A 22,301-nucleotide genomic window follows, 5' to 3' on the forward strand; every position below is an offset into this window, starting at 1 on the left:
TTGTTCAAGACTCGATACGCGGACTGTTCGAACATCTCTACTTTTTACTGTTGCAACGGAAGACTCTTGGGGGTGAATTTCCCAGCTTAATGACAGCAATATTAAAGTAGACCCATCACTGTACATAATGGAAGCAAACATTTTTCTGGCTGAACACATATTCATGCAATCAGTTCAATACGAACTAATGACATAATTTCTCACGTCTCAGTGTGGTCACTAGAACCTAGTGAATTGATAGGCTGTACATTGGATCAGCCTATCAAATTGCTTCCTCCATTGCCTATAGGAGATATGTCAACTTTTAAAAAGCAAGCAACTTTTATAATACTTACATTTTATTATACGAGGAACCCAACCAGTTGCAAAGTACATATTATGGATAACTTTGTCTGCATGAAACCAGTGTTGAACTGTACAATAAAGCAGAAATAAATTGTATTCTTACTTCATCTCTAAGATCTCCTCGAGCTGTTTTCGGCGGTCTATCATCAAGTTGTTCAGGTGTGCTTCCTTGTCAGCAAGTGATTGTTGAGTTGAAGAGAGACGGGCTTTGGTGGAATCTAGCTCCTGTCTTGTCTTTTCAAGAGCATTCAGAAGATCATCCATCTAAAAAAGACATTAAAGTAGATTTTATTTTTGCCAATGAAGAAAAAAAAATTATTATTAAAATGTACATCCAAAAATACTTCTGACATATAGAATATTATGATTCTTAAGGATTAAAATTGTTTTTCTTTATTCCTGTTCCCGGACTATAAAATGCTCTGCATATATATATATATTTTTCTGATAGTTTTAGCTGAAAATAAAGCATATGTTATAACTGTTAAAAAAGAACATTACCCAAAACTAAAAATTAAAACCTAAAAATTAAATTTTGGGTGGAGTTCAGCACTGTTTCTTGGTCCCCAATGATATTATCGGTCTCAAGCCACATTCCTCGTTCCTGTTACTGGCTTGATACAATTCCTCGTCTCCATGTACTTTCTATTTGCATGTTTCAAACAGACCACACAGTAAAGCTGGATCCATACTACAGGTTTTTCACCCGATTATCGTGCCGATCACACAATAAACAACCATTAGGTCTGATATTGCTCTTATGATCATGTTTTATCGTTCCAAAGCACATCATATCGTTTCATTTAATTTTATAACCAGATTAAAAATCTCTACAATGGATGGAACGATGTTGGGCAAATTCTGCAGTGTGTAAGCACTCACAACCAGCAGTGTAGGCAGATCTCCATAGAGTTTACAGAGACACGATCTTTTCAGCCGATGGTTATGACAGGTGAACAGCACAGATCTGCAGGTAAATCGTGTAAGTGTGTACACATGAATTGGCATGCTGATCGGGACTATCAGCCTGGCTACCCAATCACATAGGAAGAATTTTTCTGTAGTGTGTACATAGCTTAAGAGAAAAGAGTTTAAAAAGACAGAGGAGTCTTAATTCCCAATATTAGATTACTCAACTCCCAGTAATGGGAGTACACTCGTATCACCAATGAACAATAAAAATAACATTCACAAGACAGGATTGGAGCTCTGCAGTAAACCTTTTAAAACAAATCTTATATAAATGACATAGCCTATATTCTGATCCAGTCTCTACACTGTTATAAGCTACTTAGCTCTAAATATAAGGGACAATTGTATTCAAATAATATTGATGGTGGCTTGTAATGGAAAGAAATGCTGGCTTTCCTGTCTGGTATGTTCCTCTATACATTAAAATTAACCATATTGTTGTAGGAAGGGGTGATATCTGGACCTCCTCAGCCCATGCTCCACAGGTGTAACCAATGGAGGGTGGACTAATGCTGCCCTGTAAATGCCACTGCAAAAAACTAGTGACTAGGCTAATTTATAAAGGCTTAAAAAATAGGCGCCCCTCAACCTAGTGTATTTACAGTTCAACAACATGCAAAGTCACCCTTTATCATACTAAATATAGACCCACTTGTCTTCCATATATGTTTATATTCATAGTTATACCAGTCCTGGTTTCATACTCTCTAAAATTCCAACAGTTCTGAATGGCATGACAGGATGGGGATGGGTTTGGGAAAATCAGGAATTTGGCCGAATTTCAAATTTTCAGGTGTTGAGTTAGGCACTTATGAATATTAATAGTGTGCATTTATGTCCAGTATAAATAACTTCATTACAATGTACTGGTCATTTATCGATAACATTCAAAAAATCTAGCAAAAGTTTCTGGAGTTCATCAAAGCTCAAAATTTTCAGACGAGAATTATGTAATGGGGGATGTTTTTTCCCTGTGTATATAAGATTTCCTGGCAGTAACTTTAAGTACATTGGATGTTTACTCAGCTTAAAACAAAACAGCAAAGAAACTATAATAGAGAACAATAGCTCATAGTGAGGCAAATACAAGGTCCTTCAAAGTCAAACTTCTTCACACATATAACATTATCAGAATATATATTTTAGGATATCGCAAGACACCATTTCATATAGAAACAACAGAAATTCCACTGACAGTTACTGACAGTTTAAATGGGCACTATAAAGAAAGAACACTTAGGGCTAGATTAACTAAACCGCAGGTTTGAAAAAGTTGAGATGTTGCCCATAGCAACCAATCAGATTCTAGCTATCATTTATTTAGTACATTCTACAAAATGAAAGCTAGAATCTGATTGGTTGCTATAGGTAACATCTCCACTTTTTCAAACCCGCAGTTTAGTAAATATACCCCTTAATTTAAAACCAATATATATTTTCTTATTGAGGCAGACCTTGGTACTACCGAGATGGCTTGAAAAGAAACATCAATTTTTCATAACCCCAAAACAATTAAATCTGATTGATTGGGAGGTAGAAAAAGTCAGTTTAGAGAAATGTCTTTAGAAATGCTTTGTTGCAAAACCCACATCCCTGTAAAATGCTTTATGTAAGTGTTAAGTAAACACACTTAAGAAAATGAGGTTTTTCGATCATTATGTTTTCTTTAAAAATTTTAGGACGACTCAATGATTGCTTTTAAAACAGAGATAAGAGCCCTTGAGACGATGGATCTTATTGTAAGGGTTTTTTGCTTTTTTTATTTATGTCAGAACTTTACAGACGCATCTAAAATATTTTATTTGAATAGTTAACAAAGCGTTGGGTTTATAAGCCAGCTGCAACATGCCAGAGATCTCAGCTGTGGCTCTTTACGAGGTACAATCAGAACACATTATCTCATCCTCAAGATTTTCTCAGGAGCAAAAACCGACTCATGGTTATGGGACACAAAAGGGTTTTCAGTGGAGAAGTGTTTTCTTTCGCTTGTATTAATAATCGAACAGGAAAAGTAGATTGAGTTGACGATGCTATCTAGCAATTTATGAGATACAACGGTCTCCAGGGGCAGACTGGGCAGGGGAGTAGGGGGGCATCTGCCCCTGGGCCCGTCTGATAGTGGGTTACCTGGGGCTGGATCACGGGGCTACCTGCATTTTTTTTTTCCTTTAAAATGTTCCTAATAAGCTGCTGAGTCAAGTCTGGCCCCCCAGGCTAAAATTTGCCAGCCCTCCCTTGACAGTCTCCCATTTCAGCTCTATAATACATTATTGTGCTACAATAATAAAGATCAATAAAAAGCACAAAACTTCCAATACTTATTATATCCATAGATGGGAGGCCTGATTCATTAAGGAAAGTAAGGCAAAAATTGATTACGTTTTCTCCAGGACAAAACCATGTTACAATGCAGGGGGTGCAAGTTAGTTTATTACATTGCACATAAGTTAATTACTGTCTTTTTTTTTATCTAGCACACAAATATACGTGATAGTTTATTTGTACACTGAAATTTAAAGTTGATATAGGACATACCCTTCCCCAACTATAAATCTGCCATCACACTGTGCCTCCCCTTCAATGCAACATGGTTTTGCCAAGGTGCAAACTTACAATTTTTTTTGGTTTACTAAATGAATGAAGCCCAATATTTGGATTTGCATATTAGACATAAACTGGGGATACCAATGTTATTTGATTGCAAATAGCACTGACACAAGTCAGGAGTGAGTATAGACAGAGGGGAGACATTCACTCCTTCCATCAGGTCACCTTCGTTCCTTCAGGAGTTTTACACTTTAATGAACAAACCACAGTTCACAGTGATGTGATGTTTTGGGTACACTGGAAAAAAAATAACTTTAACTAAAATTTAATTTATATTGTTTTATTTTATAGAACAAATATTGGATTTGCTAGCATACTGAGATATCTTTAGATTTAGTGTGAATAATGGAATTATTTTAATTTTAAATTATCCAGAAACTTGCAGCAACATGCTATGAAGACACTGTAAGGAGCACTGCTACACAACATAGTACATTCTCCAGAATTTTACCCAGGGTTGTTCCAGCAACTAGTGCAGTCCCAGAAATCAATCCCTAAATAGACGCTACTACTTATCCCAATCATGTCATGCAGGTATAAGCTCTAGATATAAAAATCTGGTTATTTAAAAGGTTTGTTTTTCAGACTGAAGGCACAGCATGTGACTATTACAGAACAGGGTGAAATTAATACACATATTTATAAATTACCGGTAGATCAGTGCTATAATAATGGCTATTTGTACTTGAAAAAAACAAAAACAAAAACAAAATGTATTTTAATTAATAATGTTAAAGATATGTTTTAGTATTTAAGACACGCAGACTGCTTTTATAATAAAATAGTTTCAAATGTTGTAATGAAAAATGTGTTGATAAAAATATGGGACGTAGTTAAGAATTACCAGGTTTTTTTCCCTATTAAGTATCATGACAGTTGACTTTTTGCGACAATTTAATATAGAAATCGGGACAGCACATCGGATAGAAGACTGTCACAGCGATTACTTTTATCTAAGGAAGACTCCGGGTTCTGAGCCGGAGTCTTTACTGCTCATGCGCAGTTGCCATTTGCGTTAAACAGCGCAGGGGAGAGCAGCTAAGCTGTCGAAGATCCCTCTACTGCGATACTCTCCCTACAGACTTGAATGGCTAACGCCATTGTCTATGTATGCGAGTGTGTATACAGTATATATACGAAGGACTATTATATAAATCCATTTCTATTGTATTGTTATTCTGGGAGGTAACAGTGACAACTCCTAGTCCTAACCCATCCTATTCTTCTATTACCACTGACCACACTGAATGAATTCTGTGATGTGCAGTGTTTGTAGATAGAAAGAATCACAGTCCAGGTAAATGATAAGGACTGGCTCTCTCCCTTGTACTGTAACTGGACACAGAATGGCCTGTCAGATAAAAGCATTACTCTTTCTTTCATGAAGTCTGATCTAACATTCTTACATCTGTATAGATTACCTAGAAGATTCACTGACCATTCTTGCCTTATACTGACACCTTTTGGAACCAGATGAAATTGTACATCTGAGAAATTAAAACAGGCAGCCAGCCTGGATATTTTACTGCAATCTCTGCGGCCTGGGATATTTCTGCTGCTTATTTTTCAAGCTAAACGATTCTGTTTGTTCAAGATAAAATGAGGTATCTCACAAACAACCACCAAAGAACAGAGAAGGGCACTAGTCCCCTTAACACAGGAATTCATTACTAACTAGTGAAAGGGAGCATTTAACTTCACTAGGATCAAGAAACGGAGCTTACATGCAAAACACTAGTGCAGACAGCAGTGATTCCATTTCTGCCTCAGTGATGTCACTATTTCCTAGTGAATTGATTGGCTGCATTATTATGGATGGTGGTTCAGCCAACAAAATGGCTTCACAGCGTGCATGATACAGGTAAATATTCATAATTACATTTTTCATTTATGTAAACCTTTTTCCTCAAAACACAATTTTTGCAGGCAGAGAGCAGACATGCTGGGGCGCGCTCTGTTGCTCTCCAATGTAATCATTCACATCAGCCCCTGCTCCACTGGAGCTTACATTCTACATTCACTAACACACACACACACTAGGGTCCATTTTGTCAGTCACTTAACCTACTAGTATGGTTTTGATCTGCTGAAGGAAGTCAAAGTACACAGGTAGGGCAATACAATGGCTTAGTGGTTAGCGCTTCTGCCTCACAGCACTGGGGTCATGAGTTTGATTCCTGACCATGGCCTTATCTGTGAGGAGTTTGTATGTTCTCCCCGTGTTTGCGTGGGTTTCCTCCGGGTGCTCCGGTTCCCTCCCACACTCCAAAAACATACTGGTAGGTTAATTGGCTGATATTAAATTGACCTTAGTCTCTCTTGGTGTGTGTGTGTGTGTGTGTGTGTGTGTATGTTGGGGAATTTAGACTTTAAGCTCTTATGGGGCTGATGATGATGACACAGAAAACATACTATCACAGACACAGACAGGGCCCTGGATGGACTCAAACCACTTTCCCCAGCACAGTGAGTAACAATGCTGCCACCATGCCAACCATAAAGGTACCCATTAAATGATTGCAAGCAGTGGCATTGCCAGCATCATCTATATTGGAATGTAATATAAATGAATCTCTCTCTCTTTGGGATAATTAACCTCAAAGTATTTATCGATATAAATGCACTTTTCCTACATCTTGAATTCAGCGAGAGCAGGGCTAGCATGGATGGCAGTTTGATAATAATGCTCCTGAGTATTCATAATTCCAGACTGTATTTGACTTACTGAAAAAAAAAAACCACTAAAATAACAGAGCTGCAGCTGGGGAGAAGACGGGACGAGGGACAGGTTGTTTTAGACTATGTATGACATAGCCCTGCATGACAAAACACTGGCATCTCTCCAGACATCAGATGTGGAATATTTTATGGATGCGATCTCCAGCCTCTGAGATTTGTATGAACACCAGGGATACTCGGGGGAAGATAAATCCCTACTGTGCTGTGATTATCACATAGGGCCACAATAAATCAATCAAAACTCAGTGTTGTATAAGGAAATAGAAAGACCGATCATACTTTGGAGTGTGCGATAGACATACAAATAGGCAAAATACCATCTAACGGTTGAAGATAACTTTATAAAAAATCTACATGACGCTGTATAGATTGAAAAAAATAAAATAAAAAATAAAACGAGAAAACATTTGTAATTGCATTTCATGCCTTTCAAAAAAACACACTGACACCCCGCTACTTGATCGACAATCTTACTGTAATTTGCACAGAATAAAAATAGCACACATATATTCTGCATCTGAAGTTTCCACATCCTGTTGGAATCTTGTCTCTGCATCAACAATACACCTTCATCCAGAATCTCTTCTTTCAAGTTTCGCTCCGTCCTGTCAAAGCACACAGATTTCATCTGACAGACCTGTCACGCTTTTCTGTGGCATTCACCCACTTTCCATATATCCTCAGGTGTCCAATTTCCACAACTTCCTGAAACTCTAACAAAAAAAAAACCTTGGCTAGAAATGTCTCCCTGTTGTGTGCCCTAATTCCCCCCAAAAGGGTCAGTGAATTGCAAAAATTGAATTCCGATTCATATATTGTAGGTGTCTTCTATATTCCTTTATACATATTATATATAAGTCCTAGATTTATCAGCTTCTGAATGCATGCATATGTGTATTACAGTGTCAAATACAAAGGATGAAAGGCATTTTTTTAACCACATTGTTCACGTTACACACGCAAGCTGTTTTAAATAGCACAGCGTGCATAAGTGGTTACGAAGCCCACCCATGGATTTGTATAAGTAACTTTCCTTGCACACTAAGAGTTATGTGTTTTGTGTTTCTCCTAACAGTGTATTGAGTCTTCTGATTGGAGGATGTCTGGGCATGAAGGGCCGAGTCTCACTGTTAAAGTGTGGCTCATTGATTTTTGAATGGAACGAGGATTTAAGCTCGCATGCTGCTGGAGACACTTACACATAGTAGAAGTGCATCCAGATTTGCAGAGAGGCACTATACAAAACTGTAAACGGCACATCAAATGCCCCATCTCCTTTACATTTTTCTGCTAAAATAGTGCTCAGTTTAGTCTAACTTATGTCTTTTATGAATCATCATTATTTATATAGCACCAGTAATTCCACAGCATTGTACAGAGAACTCACATCAATCCACGCCCCATTGGAACTTACAGTTTAAATTCCCTAACACACACAGGGTTAATTTTATTAGCAGCCAATTTACCTACTAGTATGTTTTTTGGAGTGTGAAAGGAAACCAGAGCAACCAGAGGAAACCCACGCAAACACAAGGATGACATACAAACTCCACACAGATAAGCCCATGGCCAGGAATCGAACTCATGAACCCATCGCTGCAAGGTGCTAACCACTAAGCCACCATGCTGCCCAACATGATAGTGAGCGGATATTGGAACGGTCTTCATTACATAAGGTATTTTGTGCGTTTCAGGCTTATTTATTACATTGGGCAAAGTGTTACTGGAAGTATAGGATGAGACCCAATCTCTCCACTCCATTATTACATTTTTATTATTCTCACTCCGCAAGTCGCAAGTCAAATCTGATTTCTATACTGCTCCACAAAACTAGACAGTGCACCAATGCGCCTACTTTATACACTGCAAAGAAACTCCCTCACTTCACCCAAGTCTCTCTCGCATCGGCAAATCTGTTCCTCCACAAATGCCTCTATTGTGCTCCATATACCTTTTACTTTGGCACAACTAGAGGATAGGTATTCAGAAGTGGAAATATACCAGGAGGGGAAGAGAGATTTGGCTATGAATTATTTTTTTTAAAATAAAATATATTACCGGGACAGCCGAGCGATACTGGGTCCAAGCAATAAGAGTCAACTTACCACTTCCTTAGGCCAGCCTGTGTAGATAAACGCATTCGTAAGGGACTACATCGCTTCCACATGTGTAGAGGAATTGAAAACCTAGATATGGGCTTTCAGTTATATTAATAAAAAATAAATGGAGTTTTAAAAAATAGATAATATTTAAAATAAATAAAAATAATATTTAAAAACATAATTATTAAAAAAAAAATGTGATTTTTTTAAAAATGATTTTCATCTATTGTCAACAATCTGAGATGGCGATAACAGAAAAGTAATTTCAGAAGTAAAGCGTCAGCCAGCGCCTCTTACCACTGGTGTCAGCTGGGTTGTCTTGGGCGGTAACCTTTGTTGTATAGGACGAAGCGAGAAAAAATCCTAACACCACTGAAAACACCTAATTTCCCCAGCAATAGGGTTTTTTGCCCTTTAATAAATCGGCCCATTAGATTGAAAAGAGGGACAGTTGGGAGGTGCGCTGTGGGCGGTGCGCTGTGTGTCAAGTAGCGGATCGGTCTTGTGGAAGCTCTAAATGTATCCGTGCAGCTAACCTGGATGGAGTTCTAAGTAACCAGTCACATGGGATTGCCAGCAGGCGAGATAACGTGTGATGTCCAGACTCCCAGACAAAACTACTTACACCAGAACCACCGACCAACTGCTGCTGGTTACAGCTTGTGCTGTCTTGGGGAAATTCCTGACCCTCTGGATAGAGAGACCATTTAAGGTAGTCTATAGATAGTACCTTTGTCCACGTTCCTATTCACAAATTGGCATTCAACATCTGAATATCTACCCAGTTATGTGCACCTCGCTAACCACGTCTGAGAACACCAGCAGCAGCACAATAAAAACCATTCTGGTTGCAGCCCCATGTCTCAGTACAGTAACATCAGTATAGCCTCTCCTGTACCAAAGAATACCCGTGTATAGGTAGAAAGGGATGAGGTACCTTTGCTGTGCACATCAGATTTCCACTACTGAAGGACACCGCAGTAAGACTTAGGGCTAGATTTACTAAGCTGCGGGTTTGAAAAAGTGGGGATGTTGCCTATAGCAACCAATCAGATTCAAGCTATCATTTTGTAGAAGGTACTAAATAAATGAAAGCTAGAATTTGATTGGTTGCTATAGCCAACATCCCCACTTTTTCAAACCCGAAGCTTAGTAAATCTAGCCCTTAGATGGCTATTAACAGAAGACAACAATTTGCAGTGATTAGATATTATTGCATTTAATGTTAAACATTTACATATATATTTACTGTTCAAGTTCATTCAGGAGTAGCTGATGAAACGTCTCCTGCAGTTTTGAATGCAACAAGTCTATTCCACTAACACTTTTGGAAACCAATTACGGAAGGAGCTGATATGCAACTCAATTGAAACCATAACATTTTGACATTTTAACAGTACTTTGAATTACGTCCCAGTTCCTTTAGCAAAAGTATTGGTGGACAACACACTATATATTTCTGTTATAGTGTTACAAGAAGCATTTTAATACTGAATCAAAATTGTTTTAAGGTTATTAATAGTAATTAGCTGCACTGGCATAAAGAGGCAAGTGCTGTTGAATGGGTTATAAGAGTTTCTGTGCTTCGATTTCTGTATAAATGCAGAATTTCTTTTCAGTAACTTTTTAAAGAGCTGCAAATCTTTTAAAGAATGAATAAAGGATGTTAGGTGCCTGTGACTTGCCATTGAATTTTCTTATTTATTTGTATAAAGCACCATTTGGATATAATTAATGTAATTTACGTGCAACTAAAAAATTCTTCCTTCGGCAATGTCCTTTTTAGGGCATACGGGGAGAGATTGGGGCAGGTGGAAGCATGAATCAGGCCTGAAAAAGCCTCCAAGTGGACGTACCCTTACATACCCGTGTTTTCTCTGTTCCAACAATCTGAGATGTGCCTTCAGCCACATCAACATTAAGCTAGTACACATCTGAAAATAGGGAACATTCTTCCCTACTGAGGCCTGTACACAACAGCCTTTAATGTCAACACTGAGGGATAGATGAACACAGGGAAAAAGCATTTACTATATTTCTGTGATGATTTGTCACTACCCACTGGCACCAAATATGGTGTTTACAGACTTGTTCTAGTTGCATTCTCAAAAGCTTTTCAAAGCAACATAACACAGGCACACAGACTTATTTACTCGTGGAATCATCATCAGTTATTTATTTAGCACCACTAATTCTACAGCGCTGTACAGAGAGAACTCACTCACATCAGTCCTTGCCCCATTGGAGCTTACAATCTAAATTCCCTAACATATACACATAGAACGAGGGAGACTAAGAGCAATTTAATAGCAGCCAATTCACCTATCAATATGTTTTTGGAATGTGGGAGGAAACTGGAGCACCCGGAGGAAACCCACGCAAACACAGGGAGAACATACAAACTCCACACAGATAAGGCCATGGTCAGGAATCAAACTCATGACCTCAGTGCTGTGAGGCAGAAGTGCTAACCACTAAGCCACTGTGCTGCCCATATATTTATGCATGCTAGTAGTATATAAAATACACAAGTAAAAAGGAATATGGGCAGTCTTGGGATTCAAAAATGATTATACCAATTAAAGCTGCATTACTGTATAACCGTTACTAAGGAACAACCTATTCCTGATACTCTGGTAATCTGGTCTCGTAGCAAAAGGTATATGCAAAACTACATGCTGGGAACTGTATTTCTACCAAAGACGTGTGCTACCTTTCCTACCTCTGTTTTGAGCATTACAAACTGTTGTGTAAGTAGTAAGTGCCAGGCAGAGCAGCATTGAACAGACAAATATTTCCCAATTTCCGATCGGGATGGTTGGGTGGTATGCAGGGAAGGGCTGGCAAACTTTAGCCCGGGGGGCGAGACTCGGCTCAGCAGCCTATTGGGAACATTTTAAAGGAAAATAAATGCATGTAGCCTAGTGACCCAGCCCATGGTAGCCCACTACGGGATCGGCTAGGGAGGACAGATGCCCCCCAGCCCCTGGTGGTATGTCATTGACAAAGAAGACTGTAAAATATAACTTGACCCATCGACAAGGACAGCAGTCGTAAAGCTAATATCTCTACATCCACTGCTAGTGTGAGGCCGCACCTACAGGTAGTCAGATCTACCAAAACACTCTTGGTGTTCCGGGTGATATAGAGGTAGGCCACTTATTTTCAAATATTTACTAAACTTTCTAACAGGCAAGAATGTGAATGTAAAAACTTAGGCCTTGGCCCACCCTAGGCGACTGATGGGATCTAAAATAGGAGGTAAACACAGCAGAGACTCACTAAACACTGCGGCAGAACAACCTAAATATCCCATAAATTCTTACCTTCCTATAATGACCCCGAGCTTGTACACATTATTTTTTTGTCATTGTAAAGAATTTAAATTTACTTGTTGGTGGTGAGTGAGAAGACCACCACGTCTAGCCATCTGAACGTGGAATGAATTTGATGGCACAACAGAAATGTACATTATTGTATGTTGGGTTATACGTACAGAAATTACTAGTTGATTGCTATTTGCTGAATGATATTAATCAGTTGTTGGTTATTATACAAGTGAAGACAGTACCGTGAAAAATAGAAGTTTGTTTAAAATCCTATAAGTGGCAATTATTCTCTGTATGACCTGGAAAAAGTCAGCAGTCTTTGTGCTTAACCTCCCCTCATCTGGTGCCTTTAATCTTTATTTCCACTGTCCTCTGTTTGGCCTTTCCTAAAAGCTTGAAGGGTGTGACAGCTCTTTTGTGGCTAGGAGTGTTCTGCGAGGTATACAATGTAACACTGTATGCTGCAACTCTATCCTGATGTACTGTATAAAGAATATAACATACAATATACCACTAGATGGAATACACATTTGATTATGTATTTCTTCTTTCTCTCTGTCCCTACATACAGAAGAAAAGGTTACAGCTTAACCTCTGCTCGTTGTCTTATATACCCATATATATTGTTGTATTTAGCCAATTAATGCACCACTTAACCTCCAACTGATGGACTCTCTTGCTTGATTCTTTCAGTGTTTATTTTCTATTCAGAGCGGAAGAGAGTGAAGCTACTAACCTTCATATCCTGCTCTTTAATATTTCACAAGAACATCACCCTCTAGAGGACAGTACAGGAAAAGCAGGGGACTGATTCATTAAGGAACTTAAATTAAGAAGTTTCTTATTTAAGTCTCCTGGACAAAACCATGTTACAATGCAAGGGGTGCAAATTAGTTTTCTGTTTTGCACATAAGTTAAATACTGACTGTTTTTTCATGTAGTACTAGTTGGGCCCAATATATTTACTTTCTTAGTTTATTAGAAAAATGTTCTCTTTTTGGAAGGAAACTCTGGTGGATGAGATAACTACCCCACCTCCAGACCCCGTATCCACTGTACCACTATTGTTAGGAACCCTCTAGCTAAAAAAGAGGTCAGGGAACGTTTTTACCTTTTACCCTCAAATATATTTAGAAACACTGACATTACCCCCTTGATTTAAAAGGAAGGAAATCATATATTATTAATTATTGAACTTCAAAATTTTATTGAATCTATTCAAAATTTCTTTGAAAGCTTCAACTTTAAAACTTCAGGTTTTGGAGAAATGATGTTGCTTCATTTTTGATACCAGCACATCAATATTAAGGCATTTTGATGTCAGAGCAATTTGGATACAGTCTTCAGCATCCAATCGATTTCTCTGCTTTGTTTTTATGTTCGTTAGAGTGGAAAATCCTTGTTCGCAAAGGTAGGTTTTTACAAAAGGCAGCAACTTCTTGACTGCCTCCTCGTGTGCAATTTTGATGCCTTTGCAGCTGTTGACATCCAAAAATATGACAGATCTGCTTTGTTTTCAAATGCAATACGTGCTTCATTATTGCATCGAAGCTAAAGAAGTGCCTCTGCCAACCCTTGAGGCCCTTCTGGTACAACAGCAATTTCACATTTAAAGGGGTCTACAATCCAACTGACAGCATGTGAATAGGCTGCATTACCCCCAGGAATTTAATTTTTACCCCATTTGGGGTAATTTACCCCTGTTCTCTGACCACTAGGCTAAACAAAGCATGGCTAGCCTGATAGAAGTCATTGGGTAGGGATGGTGATGAAAAAGGTGCCCTAGCAGGTAGAAAAAAAGGGGGTAGGAGTTTGCATGAGTGATATGAAGTAAACACAGTCACACATGCCTCATTAAAGCCACGCCCACTATTTTACATAATCACAATCACTAAGAGCGAGTCCTTAAAAAAAAAAGCTGAAGCTAGACATAAAATGTATTTATTAAATTGTTGCAGAAATTTGTTCAGAACAGAAGAAAGGGGAAAATGACCCTGTAATAGAACAAATGTAGGTTAAGGTTTTATGCTAAGACCAGATTTAAGATACTTTATATTGTACATCTCTTGGTTATCTACCTCATTGCAATATTTCTTTTATCAGTCAGTATTGAAAGTTTCCTTGCCATAGAGATACTGACAAAACGCTGATGTGCCTGAGGAATATAACCCTCCCCTTGATCAAACCATTTTCTCATCTTCCTAACGTTTTACAAAGCTTTGTGAATGTTATAACCAGCCCTGTTATGCAATTATAAAGCGATCAACACTGTAAGCTTTGTAGTCATATAATAAAGGCACGTGTACAGGCTGTTTCTCTCTGGTCATATAGCTTGTTATCAGAATGACATATAGTCACATACAGGCCCAGATAGCCGGCAGTCGCTACAATATCTGGTGGAGAATTCTTGCAGGCTGAAAACAATTAGGCTGTGTTGAGTCTCCTTAGATAAACCATGCAGAGAGAGCAGAACAACTGGTGTAACGTACTGCGCTGTCAGGCTGGCCTTTCTGGTTAATGTCAATAGCACTGCGTATAAAAGGTGACTAAAGTGCGTACGAATGTTGATCTTTACAGAAGGCGTGTCTACAGTCAGACACACGTCTACTATTTCATCCACTGGGTCAGCCCTGAGGATAGAGGGCACATTCAAACTGTTCCAGCCAAAACCCCAGTTTCGATACATTTGTTAAACTCTGCTATAATACGGCTACTTCCCAACAGCTCGTAATCCTGAAATGTAACTGAAGATCTAAAGATTGTAAGACCAAGTGCTGCAGTCCACCTCAGGAAGCTCCTGTCTCTCCTCCTCTGGATTCATACACTGGCAGACAATGAAATGTTTACCAAATGCAGAAGAAAAACAGATTATAGATAGGATCATTTCACAAGGGGGAAACAGCTGAATGATAGATGAGTGGTCTGTTGTCAAATGTCCCCTTCCTATAGCAAAAACACCAGAAGAGTACCACTCAATCTTAAATGCAAGTAACTTCTAATATTCTCTGCTACCTTATATATCATCATTATCATCATTTATTTATATAGCCAGGCCCGGCGCTCCCATTAGGCAAGGTTAGGCACTTGCCTAGGGCGCCGGGCTCTGGAGGGCGCCACAGAATAATAAAAGACTTTAAAACTGTGCAGCGACCGCTGACCATACCTGTCACGGCCGCCGCACAGCATCAGATGGACGGGGAGGGGGGGGGGGGGAAGAGGCTATTTTGTCACCACCACCGCCTCTCTGCTCCGTCTCCTCCCCTCCACTTACTAGTGTCAGTGAGTGGAGAGGAGGAGACGGAGCAGAGAGGCAGCGGTGGTGAGACAAGGTAAGGAGAGGAGGGAGGAGGGCGGCGATTTTTGCGGGGGGTGGGGGGCGGCGATTTTTGCGGGGGGGGGGGGGGGGCGCTGCTTTTTTAAAAATGCCTAGGGCGCCGTGGGCCCTAGCACCGGCCCTGTATATAGCACCAACATATTCCATAGCGCTTTACAATTGGGGACAAACACAGTAAACTAATACACAAACCCCAGTTTATAACAGACAAAGAGGTGAGAAGGCCCTGCTCACAATCTATGGGACAATGGGAGTTTGATACATTAGGTTAAGTCTACATTTTGCATTTCAGCCCAGCCAGACAGCAAAGGTAAAAGTGACTCATAAGCTACATGATCCTGTCACAGAACAATGTTGGTCAGGGTGTAGTTGTCTTGTGTGAAATTGTGTAACGGATGGTAATAGGGTTATGTAGTGAGGTTAAGAGGGTGGTTGAGGAATATTATAAGCTTGTCTGAAGAGGTGGGTTTTCAAAGAATGCTTGAAAGTCCACCCTATATCATCTCTCAGTAATCACTATATTTATATGTAGGGTGATAATTAATAATCCTATGACAAACTATATTACATACAACGTGTCGCTGACCAAATGAGCTTAGTCTTCTGCATATATCAACTATTTCTGCATGCTTATTAGACTGTAAGCTCATTTGGTCAGTGACACCTTGTATGTAATATAGTTTTGTCATAGGAATATTAACTATTAATTATCACCCTACATATATAGTGATTACTGAGAGATGATATAGGATGGATCCATTTTGCTCCCGTGTGATAAGTTACTTTTTTCTCAATAACTGTTAATTAGTGTCAGTGGTGGAACAACAGCCACTGTTGATGGTGCAGTAGGTCAGGGGGAAGACCAGGCAATGCCATCCCAAGGCCACCACACGGCTTTCAGAAGAGCAGGACAATGACCTCATTGTGCCCACGCATACTTGGATGAACCAACTGCACTGCTCTTCTGTGAGCAGAACAATGGGCCTCGGAGGGAGGATGTCATTGCTAGGCCCTCCCCAAAATTTTGCTCTGTGGCTCGTTGATGATGTGTTCCATTCCTGATTAGTATACAGAGCTGCATAATATTTAGGGGCCTTATAAATAAAGTATAATAATAATATTGACATTCACAAATATGACGAGGTATTGATCACGAGGCAGACATTTTAACCTATGTAGTCCAGACCCTATCAGTACCACCACTGTAGAGCACTATATTAACTTTGTTAGAGCTTAAAATTACTAAAAATAGAAGGTAAAATCTGGAAATGAAATACAGGTAGTGTAGAAAAAATGGAAACACAAATAAAAAGTCACTTGGGCTACCACATGAGCCAAGGCATTGAGTCTACCGACATCTGGAATTGTGCAGGAGGGATGCAACACCGTTATTCCACAAGAACGTTACTCAACTGATGCCTGGTTGATGGTGGTGGAAAACGATGTCTCGGGAGCACAGAATAAGTGATCTACTGGGTTTAGATCTAGTTAATGTAAAGGTTGTGACCTATGGATAATATCATCTGTCAGGCTCATCAAACCATCGGGCAACTCTGTCCTCCCCAAAATTTTGCTCTGGGGCTCGTTGATGATTTGTTCCATTCCTGATTAGTGTACAGAGCTGCATAATATTTAGGGGCCTTATAAAGTATAATAATGATATTGACATTCACAAATATGACGAGGTCTTTGATCACGAGGTAGACATTTTAACCTATGTACTCCAGACCCTATCAGTACCACCATTGTAGAGCACTAAATTAACTTTGTTAGAGTGCTAAATGACTGAAAATAGAAGGTAAAATCTGTAAATGAAATACAGGTAGTGGAGAAAAAAATGGAAACACAAATATAAAGTCACGTGGACCACCACATGAGCCAAGGCATTGAGTCTACCGACATCTGGAATTGTGCAGGAAGGATGCAACACCGTTATTCCACAAGAATGTTACGCAACTGATGCCTGGTTGATGGTGGTGGAAAACGCTGTCTCGGGAGCAGAGAATAAGTGATCTACTGGGTTCAGATCTAGTAACTGAGAAGGTCGTGACCTATGGATAACATCATGTGTCATGCTCATCAAACCATTGGGCAACTCTGTCCTCTATGGATGCATTGTCGCATTGTTATCCTGGGAGACAGCCCCTTCCCATCAGGAAATAAATGCTGTAACATGGGGTGTAGATGTCAACCATTAAGTAGTAATTGACATTTGCCTTGTTTGTAAGACAATGAGTGTACCCAAACCATCCCTTGACAATAAGCCCCACAACATTGCAGAACCACCAGAACCATTCCCCGTTGGAAACAAGCATTTAGGGCTGCAGTGTTGTCACCATAGGTACAATAATCCATTCATGAGAACATGACGAAGGAGAATAATCATCTTCCTCTACTGCTCGCTAGTCTACTGTCTGTGTTCTTTACAACACTGACAGGTGTGATCAGTGGTTTATGCACTGCTACCCAACGACAAAATCATTCTCTGTGGAGTGCTCATAAAAGCATTTTCAATTAAACTGGCAGCTAGTTTGAAATTTGCAGTCAATTGATCTGAAGTTCTTTGCCTGTTTTACCTTACACTTCAAATTAATGAACAGTTATCACAAATGTGGAGAATGTGCTTCCGCTCACAGTTACCCTTAGCTGTTGTCTACATCAGAGATCCATGCTGTAATTTCCATAGACAACATTGCTTGTAAAACATTAGCAGATTGAAGAATCTTGGGTCACTGAAGCACCAACCAAATGTGTCTCAACAATCAGTCCTCTTTCAAAATCCCTGAGGTCTCCTCTTACAGCCATAATTATAGGCAACCAGGGCAGTCCAGCATTTTTGTTGCAAAAATGCGTGCATTTATGTCTGTATCTAGATTTCTGCATATCACTGACTTGTGTCCTGATAGGCCTGGATCAGGGATTGGAAGGGACAGGGAAAACGTAAAGCATACTTGCCAACATTTGTATTTCTTTTTCCGGGAGATGCCGGCTGGGACGTAGCGTGCAGGGGGCGTGGCGCCGAAATTGCGTCATTTTGGCCCCGCCCCCGTGACGAAATGACGCAAATTGCATCATTTTACAGTGGGGGCGAGGCTAAACGCCGCGATTCCGGGTGAATCGCGCCGTTTAAACCGAATTCTGCCCACTTCCTATCAGGGAGATTGTCACACTCGTCCGGGAGACTTTCGCAAAATGCGGGAGTCTTCCGGACATTCCGGGAGAGTTGGCAAGTATGACGTAAAGTTTTAAATAAACGTAAACCTAAACGTAAAGTAGTACAGTAAGCATGGAACTGCAACACAATTAGACATGAATGCATCCACAGATACAGCTTTTAGGAGGTGTATCTATTGTGGGTAATGGAGGTACATGATGATGATGACCACCACCACCACTATCCAGGCTCTTCTGATTGGCTGATTGTGCACTGATCCCTCCAGCTCACAGTACTAAATTCATTGTGGTTATATCATATCAAGTCGCGGCAGTCTACTCACATTACTCAATTGGCATTTCAATTTGGGCTATTGCAAGAAAGAAGATTCTCCTGTGATTCTTAAGAGGGTAGAGATGTGGAGGATTTTGTATTTAATTACATTTTATATATAAAATTAGAGTTTTGCATTTATAATAACTGTCAAAACAATATTCTATTTTGTGTATATTACACATCCTTTGCTACTAACACTATCAAGCTTCATCTTTAAGCTATTATGGGGCATAAGTATATACACTTGAATGCCTGAAGTACGTTTGGTGCAAATGTTACGGTTTTAGAGCTGAACGCATCTTGAAATGCATCTGATACACTTAAATATGCTTTTTCTTGCCTCTTATCCTACAAACGTTTCATGTGGAAATGTATCCAACTCTAAATGAGCCTCATTGTTGTCTCAAAAAAAATAATAGATTATAAACTAAATTTGGTAGTAAAAACTGCATTGGAACAATTCTGTGTATAGTGAAGTGGGTAACTGCATGGGATATGTAAAATAAATGATAATATAATGTCAATCACCTTATCTAGGTATGAGGCTTTTACATATTTATTAATGACACAAGATATGTCTCCATGCTGTATAAATCTATACAAATTATTCCATACCAAATATCTAATAGCCAGAAATTTCCAATGTACTTTCTTTCGTTCAAGGGAACACTGTCATAAAATTTATAAGCAGTATAAAAAAACATATATTTAAAGTTGGACTGCGGCTCAGCCGATTCTATTTCGTTCGGCAGTTTAAAGTGACAGACAGCGGAGGAGTGTCGGAGGAGGTCCAATTACAAGCCGTAATCTCTTGATTGTGGTTTGTGATTGGTCCTCTCTCTCTCCTCCCCCCCACCCGCTTTTCACCCACGACTCTAAGAGGAACAGAGGAACCCAGGGAAAAACCGGTGAACAGAGCAGCTAGGAGCTCCAGCTAGGGGTAGTGATACCTTAGTAAAATATTTTACTAGGTGTAAATACAGCATTGAGGAGAGTATATTGGTCTATTTAGTCTAAAAAAAAAATCATTAAAATCTATGTTTACTTTTTAATTGTTGGAAGAAATGGTTTTACATGGTGAGCTACAGTTGTAATACGTGTCGTTTGTCTCATTCAGGGAAAATTTTAAATCTGTCATTAATAGGTTGCAGTTTGCAAACAAAAATTGCATTAATTAATATGTGGCTTTTGTGGCATTTTTTAAAAAACCACAAATTGCACGCAAAAAAACATTAACTCCTAATGTAACTGTCTCTGATACATCCAGTTTTTGATAACATGCACCTTTAATATAGGCCTTATAGGAGTTGTACATTTGTGCGTCTCATAGGCCTTCTGCAAGTTTACATGTCACTGATGATGGCTGCCATACCTGTGCTATGGATTCACCAGTATGCTATATGTAAAGCTCTACATATCATAAGATTTGTGTCTAAGTGTATCTTGGTGGCTGCATTTTAGTGATGACCTTTGTATCAGCATCATGATCAAAACGCACGTGATATGACCAATCTCGGCCATGAGAAGCATGTCTAAAAATATCGGACCTGATTCATTAAGGAGAGCAAAATGAACGCAATGTGCATTTTTCTAAAAATTTGCATAAATCGGGCATAAGCACGTCCGTATTCAACAAGCGGATCTGAAGAAATATCTCTTGTCAAATACGGTCCTAGGTCCACTCTGCTCTGACAGATACAATACACTGCAGTGGCCTAGTGGTTAGCACTTCTGCCTCACTGGGGTCATGAGTTTGATTCCCGACCATGGCCTTATCTGTGAGGAGTTTGTATGCTCTCCCTGTGTTTGCGTGGGTTTCATCCGGGTGCTCCGGTTTCCTCAAACACTCCAAAAATATACTGGTAGGTTAATTGGCTGCTATCAAAAATTGACCCTAGTCTCTGTCTGTTTGTCTCCCTCTTTGTCTGTCTGTCTGTGTGTCTATATTAGGGAATTTAGACTGTAAGCTCCAATGGGGCAGGGACTGATGTGAGTGAGTTCTCTGTACAGCGCTGCGGAATTAGTGGCGCTATATAAATAAATGGTGATGATGATGATGATACGTACAATACATATGTGGAATATAAAGTCCCAAAAGAACGCACAGAAAATAAAAGTATTCAATGACTGTCACCTAATAATATAGTCATTAATGAAAAAACATTAAAAAAAAAAGTGTCCTCCCCATGAATTAGATTAATCAAGATGTTATTAATGTCTCCTGTACATAAAATGCATTTTTACAGTTGCTCTTGATTCATGATTGAAAACACATGTTGTAGCGTGCATATACATAAAGCTATCACTCAGCACTAACACCAGACCTGTAGGTGGTACAAGTGATACAACTGAAAATCACATTACTTAGAGATATCCAAAGCTTGACTTGGACACTGATGCGTGCGCTCAAGCTGGACACACTATTACTGTACATTGACTACATGCATACAACCATCCCCCTGCCCATTCCACCCATGAAATTGTAGCCTGTCTTAAAGGTCCTTTGAGCTTGAAGATGAATTGTATACACTTGCGTTCTCTGGCGTATAATTCGTTTCTGAGCATGCGCAGGGCTATTTAACGTAAAAACACGGCTAGTATAGGCACTTGTGTTCCAGAATGAATCAGGCTCATTTTGTCTATTTATGCAGGTTTCTGTGCTATTTTGTAAACCGCCACTTGATACATTGTACACGATTTGTGTGGAATCACAGGTCGCAAATCCAATATTTCAGCTTGCGATCTGTCGGTTTGAAAAAATGACGCTCGATATGTGGATTTTACTTTGATAAGTGAGCCGACAGGATTTGAAAACTGCACAAAAGGACACATTTTAAATTGTGGTTTGCAAAAACTGCACTTTGATTCATCCCCCTCACCCTCTTGTCACTTTTTTGAAGTGCTGAAAGCCAATAGGGGCATTATTATCCCCGTTTAGCTGATAATGTTGTCTATAACTCAAAGAGTCTATGGCAGTCCCCTTCAGTCAAGAAAACAAAATATATCACCATGGGGGCCTGATGGCTGTGCAAGGCTCTTCTGAAGACACAATAGACACACAGAGATTCCAGATCCAAAGGACATAGTTCAGTAGGATCACACTGGCCCACTCTCCCGGAATCCTGCCCATTTCACAGTGTAGTGACTGACATGGGGGCCTTGATGACTCAATGTGCATCACTTTGGCCACGCCTTTCACAGCAAAATGGCGGGATCATATAATTTTGTTGCGGGGGCAGGACCAAATTGAGGCGATTGGCAGCTACCCGCCCACCGACACAGATGCAAGATAAGGTATATTACTGAAGAACAATACAGCAAATTGTTTCGCAGAATAGTGTCCCTTACCAATAAAACAACATATTTTGGGCTAGATTTACTAA

At 39.5% G+C, this 22,301-nt stretch overlaps 1 protein-coding gene across 3 annotated transcripts in view; it reads right to left on the bottom strand.

The window, feature by feature from the left end:
• ERC2 (ELKS/RAB6-interacting/CAST family member 2) overlaps positions 1–22,301 on the bottom strand; it is an 804,554-nt gene that overhangs the window by 421,023 nt on the left and 361,230 nt on the right. For all 3 annotated transcript variants that reach the window (XM_075183253.1, XM_075183252.1, XM_075183254.1), the window contains one exon: positions 449–609. In XM_075183253.1, the coding sequence (XP_075039354.1) occupies positions 449–609 (161 nt within the window). The remainder of the gene's footprint in view (positions 1–448; positions 610–22,301) is intronic.

The sequence above is a fragment of the Mixophyes fleayi genome, chromosome 8 (assembly GCF_038048845.1).
Source record: "Mixophyes fleayi isolate aMixFle1 chromosome 8, aMixFle1.hap1, whole genome shotgun sequence".
In the NCBI taxonomy this organism is placed as follows: Eukaryota; Metazoa; Chordata; class Amphibia; order Anura; family Limnodynastidae; genus Mixophyes; species Mixophyes fleayi.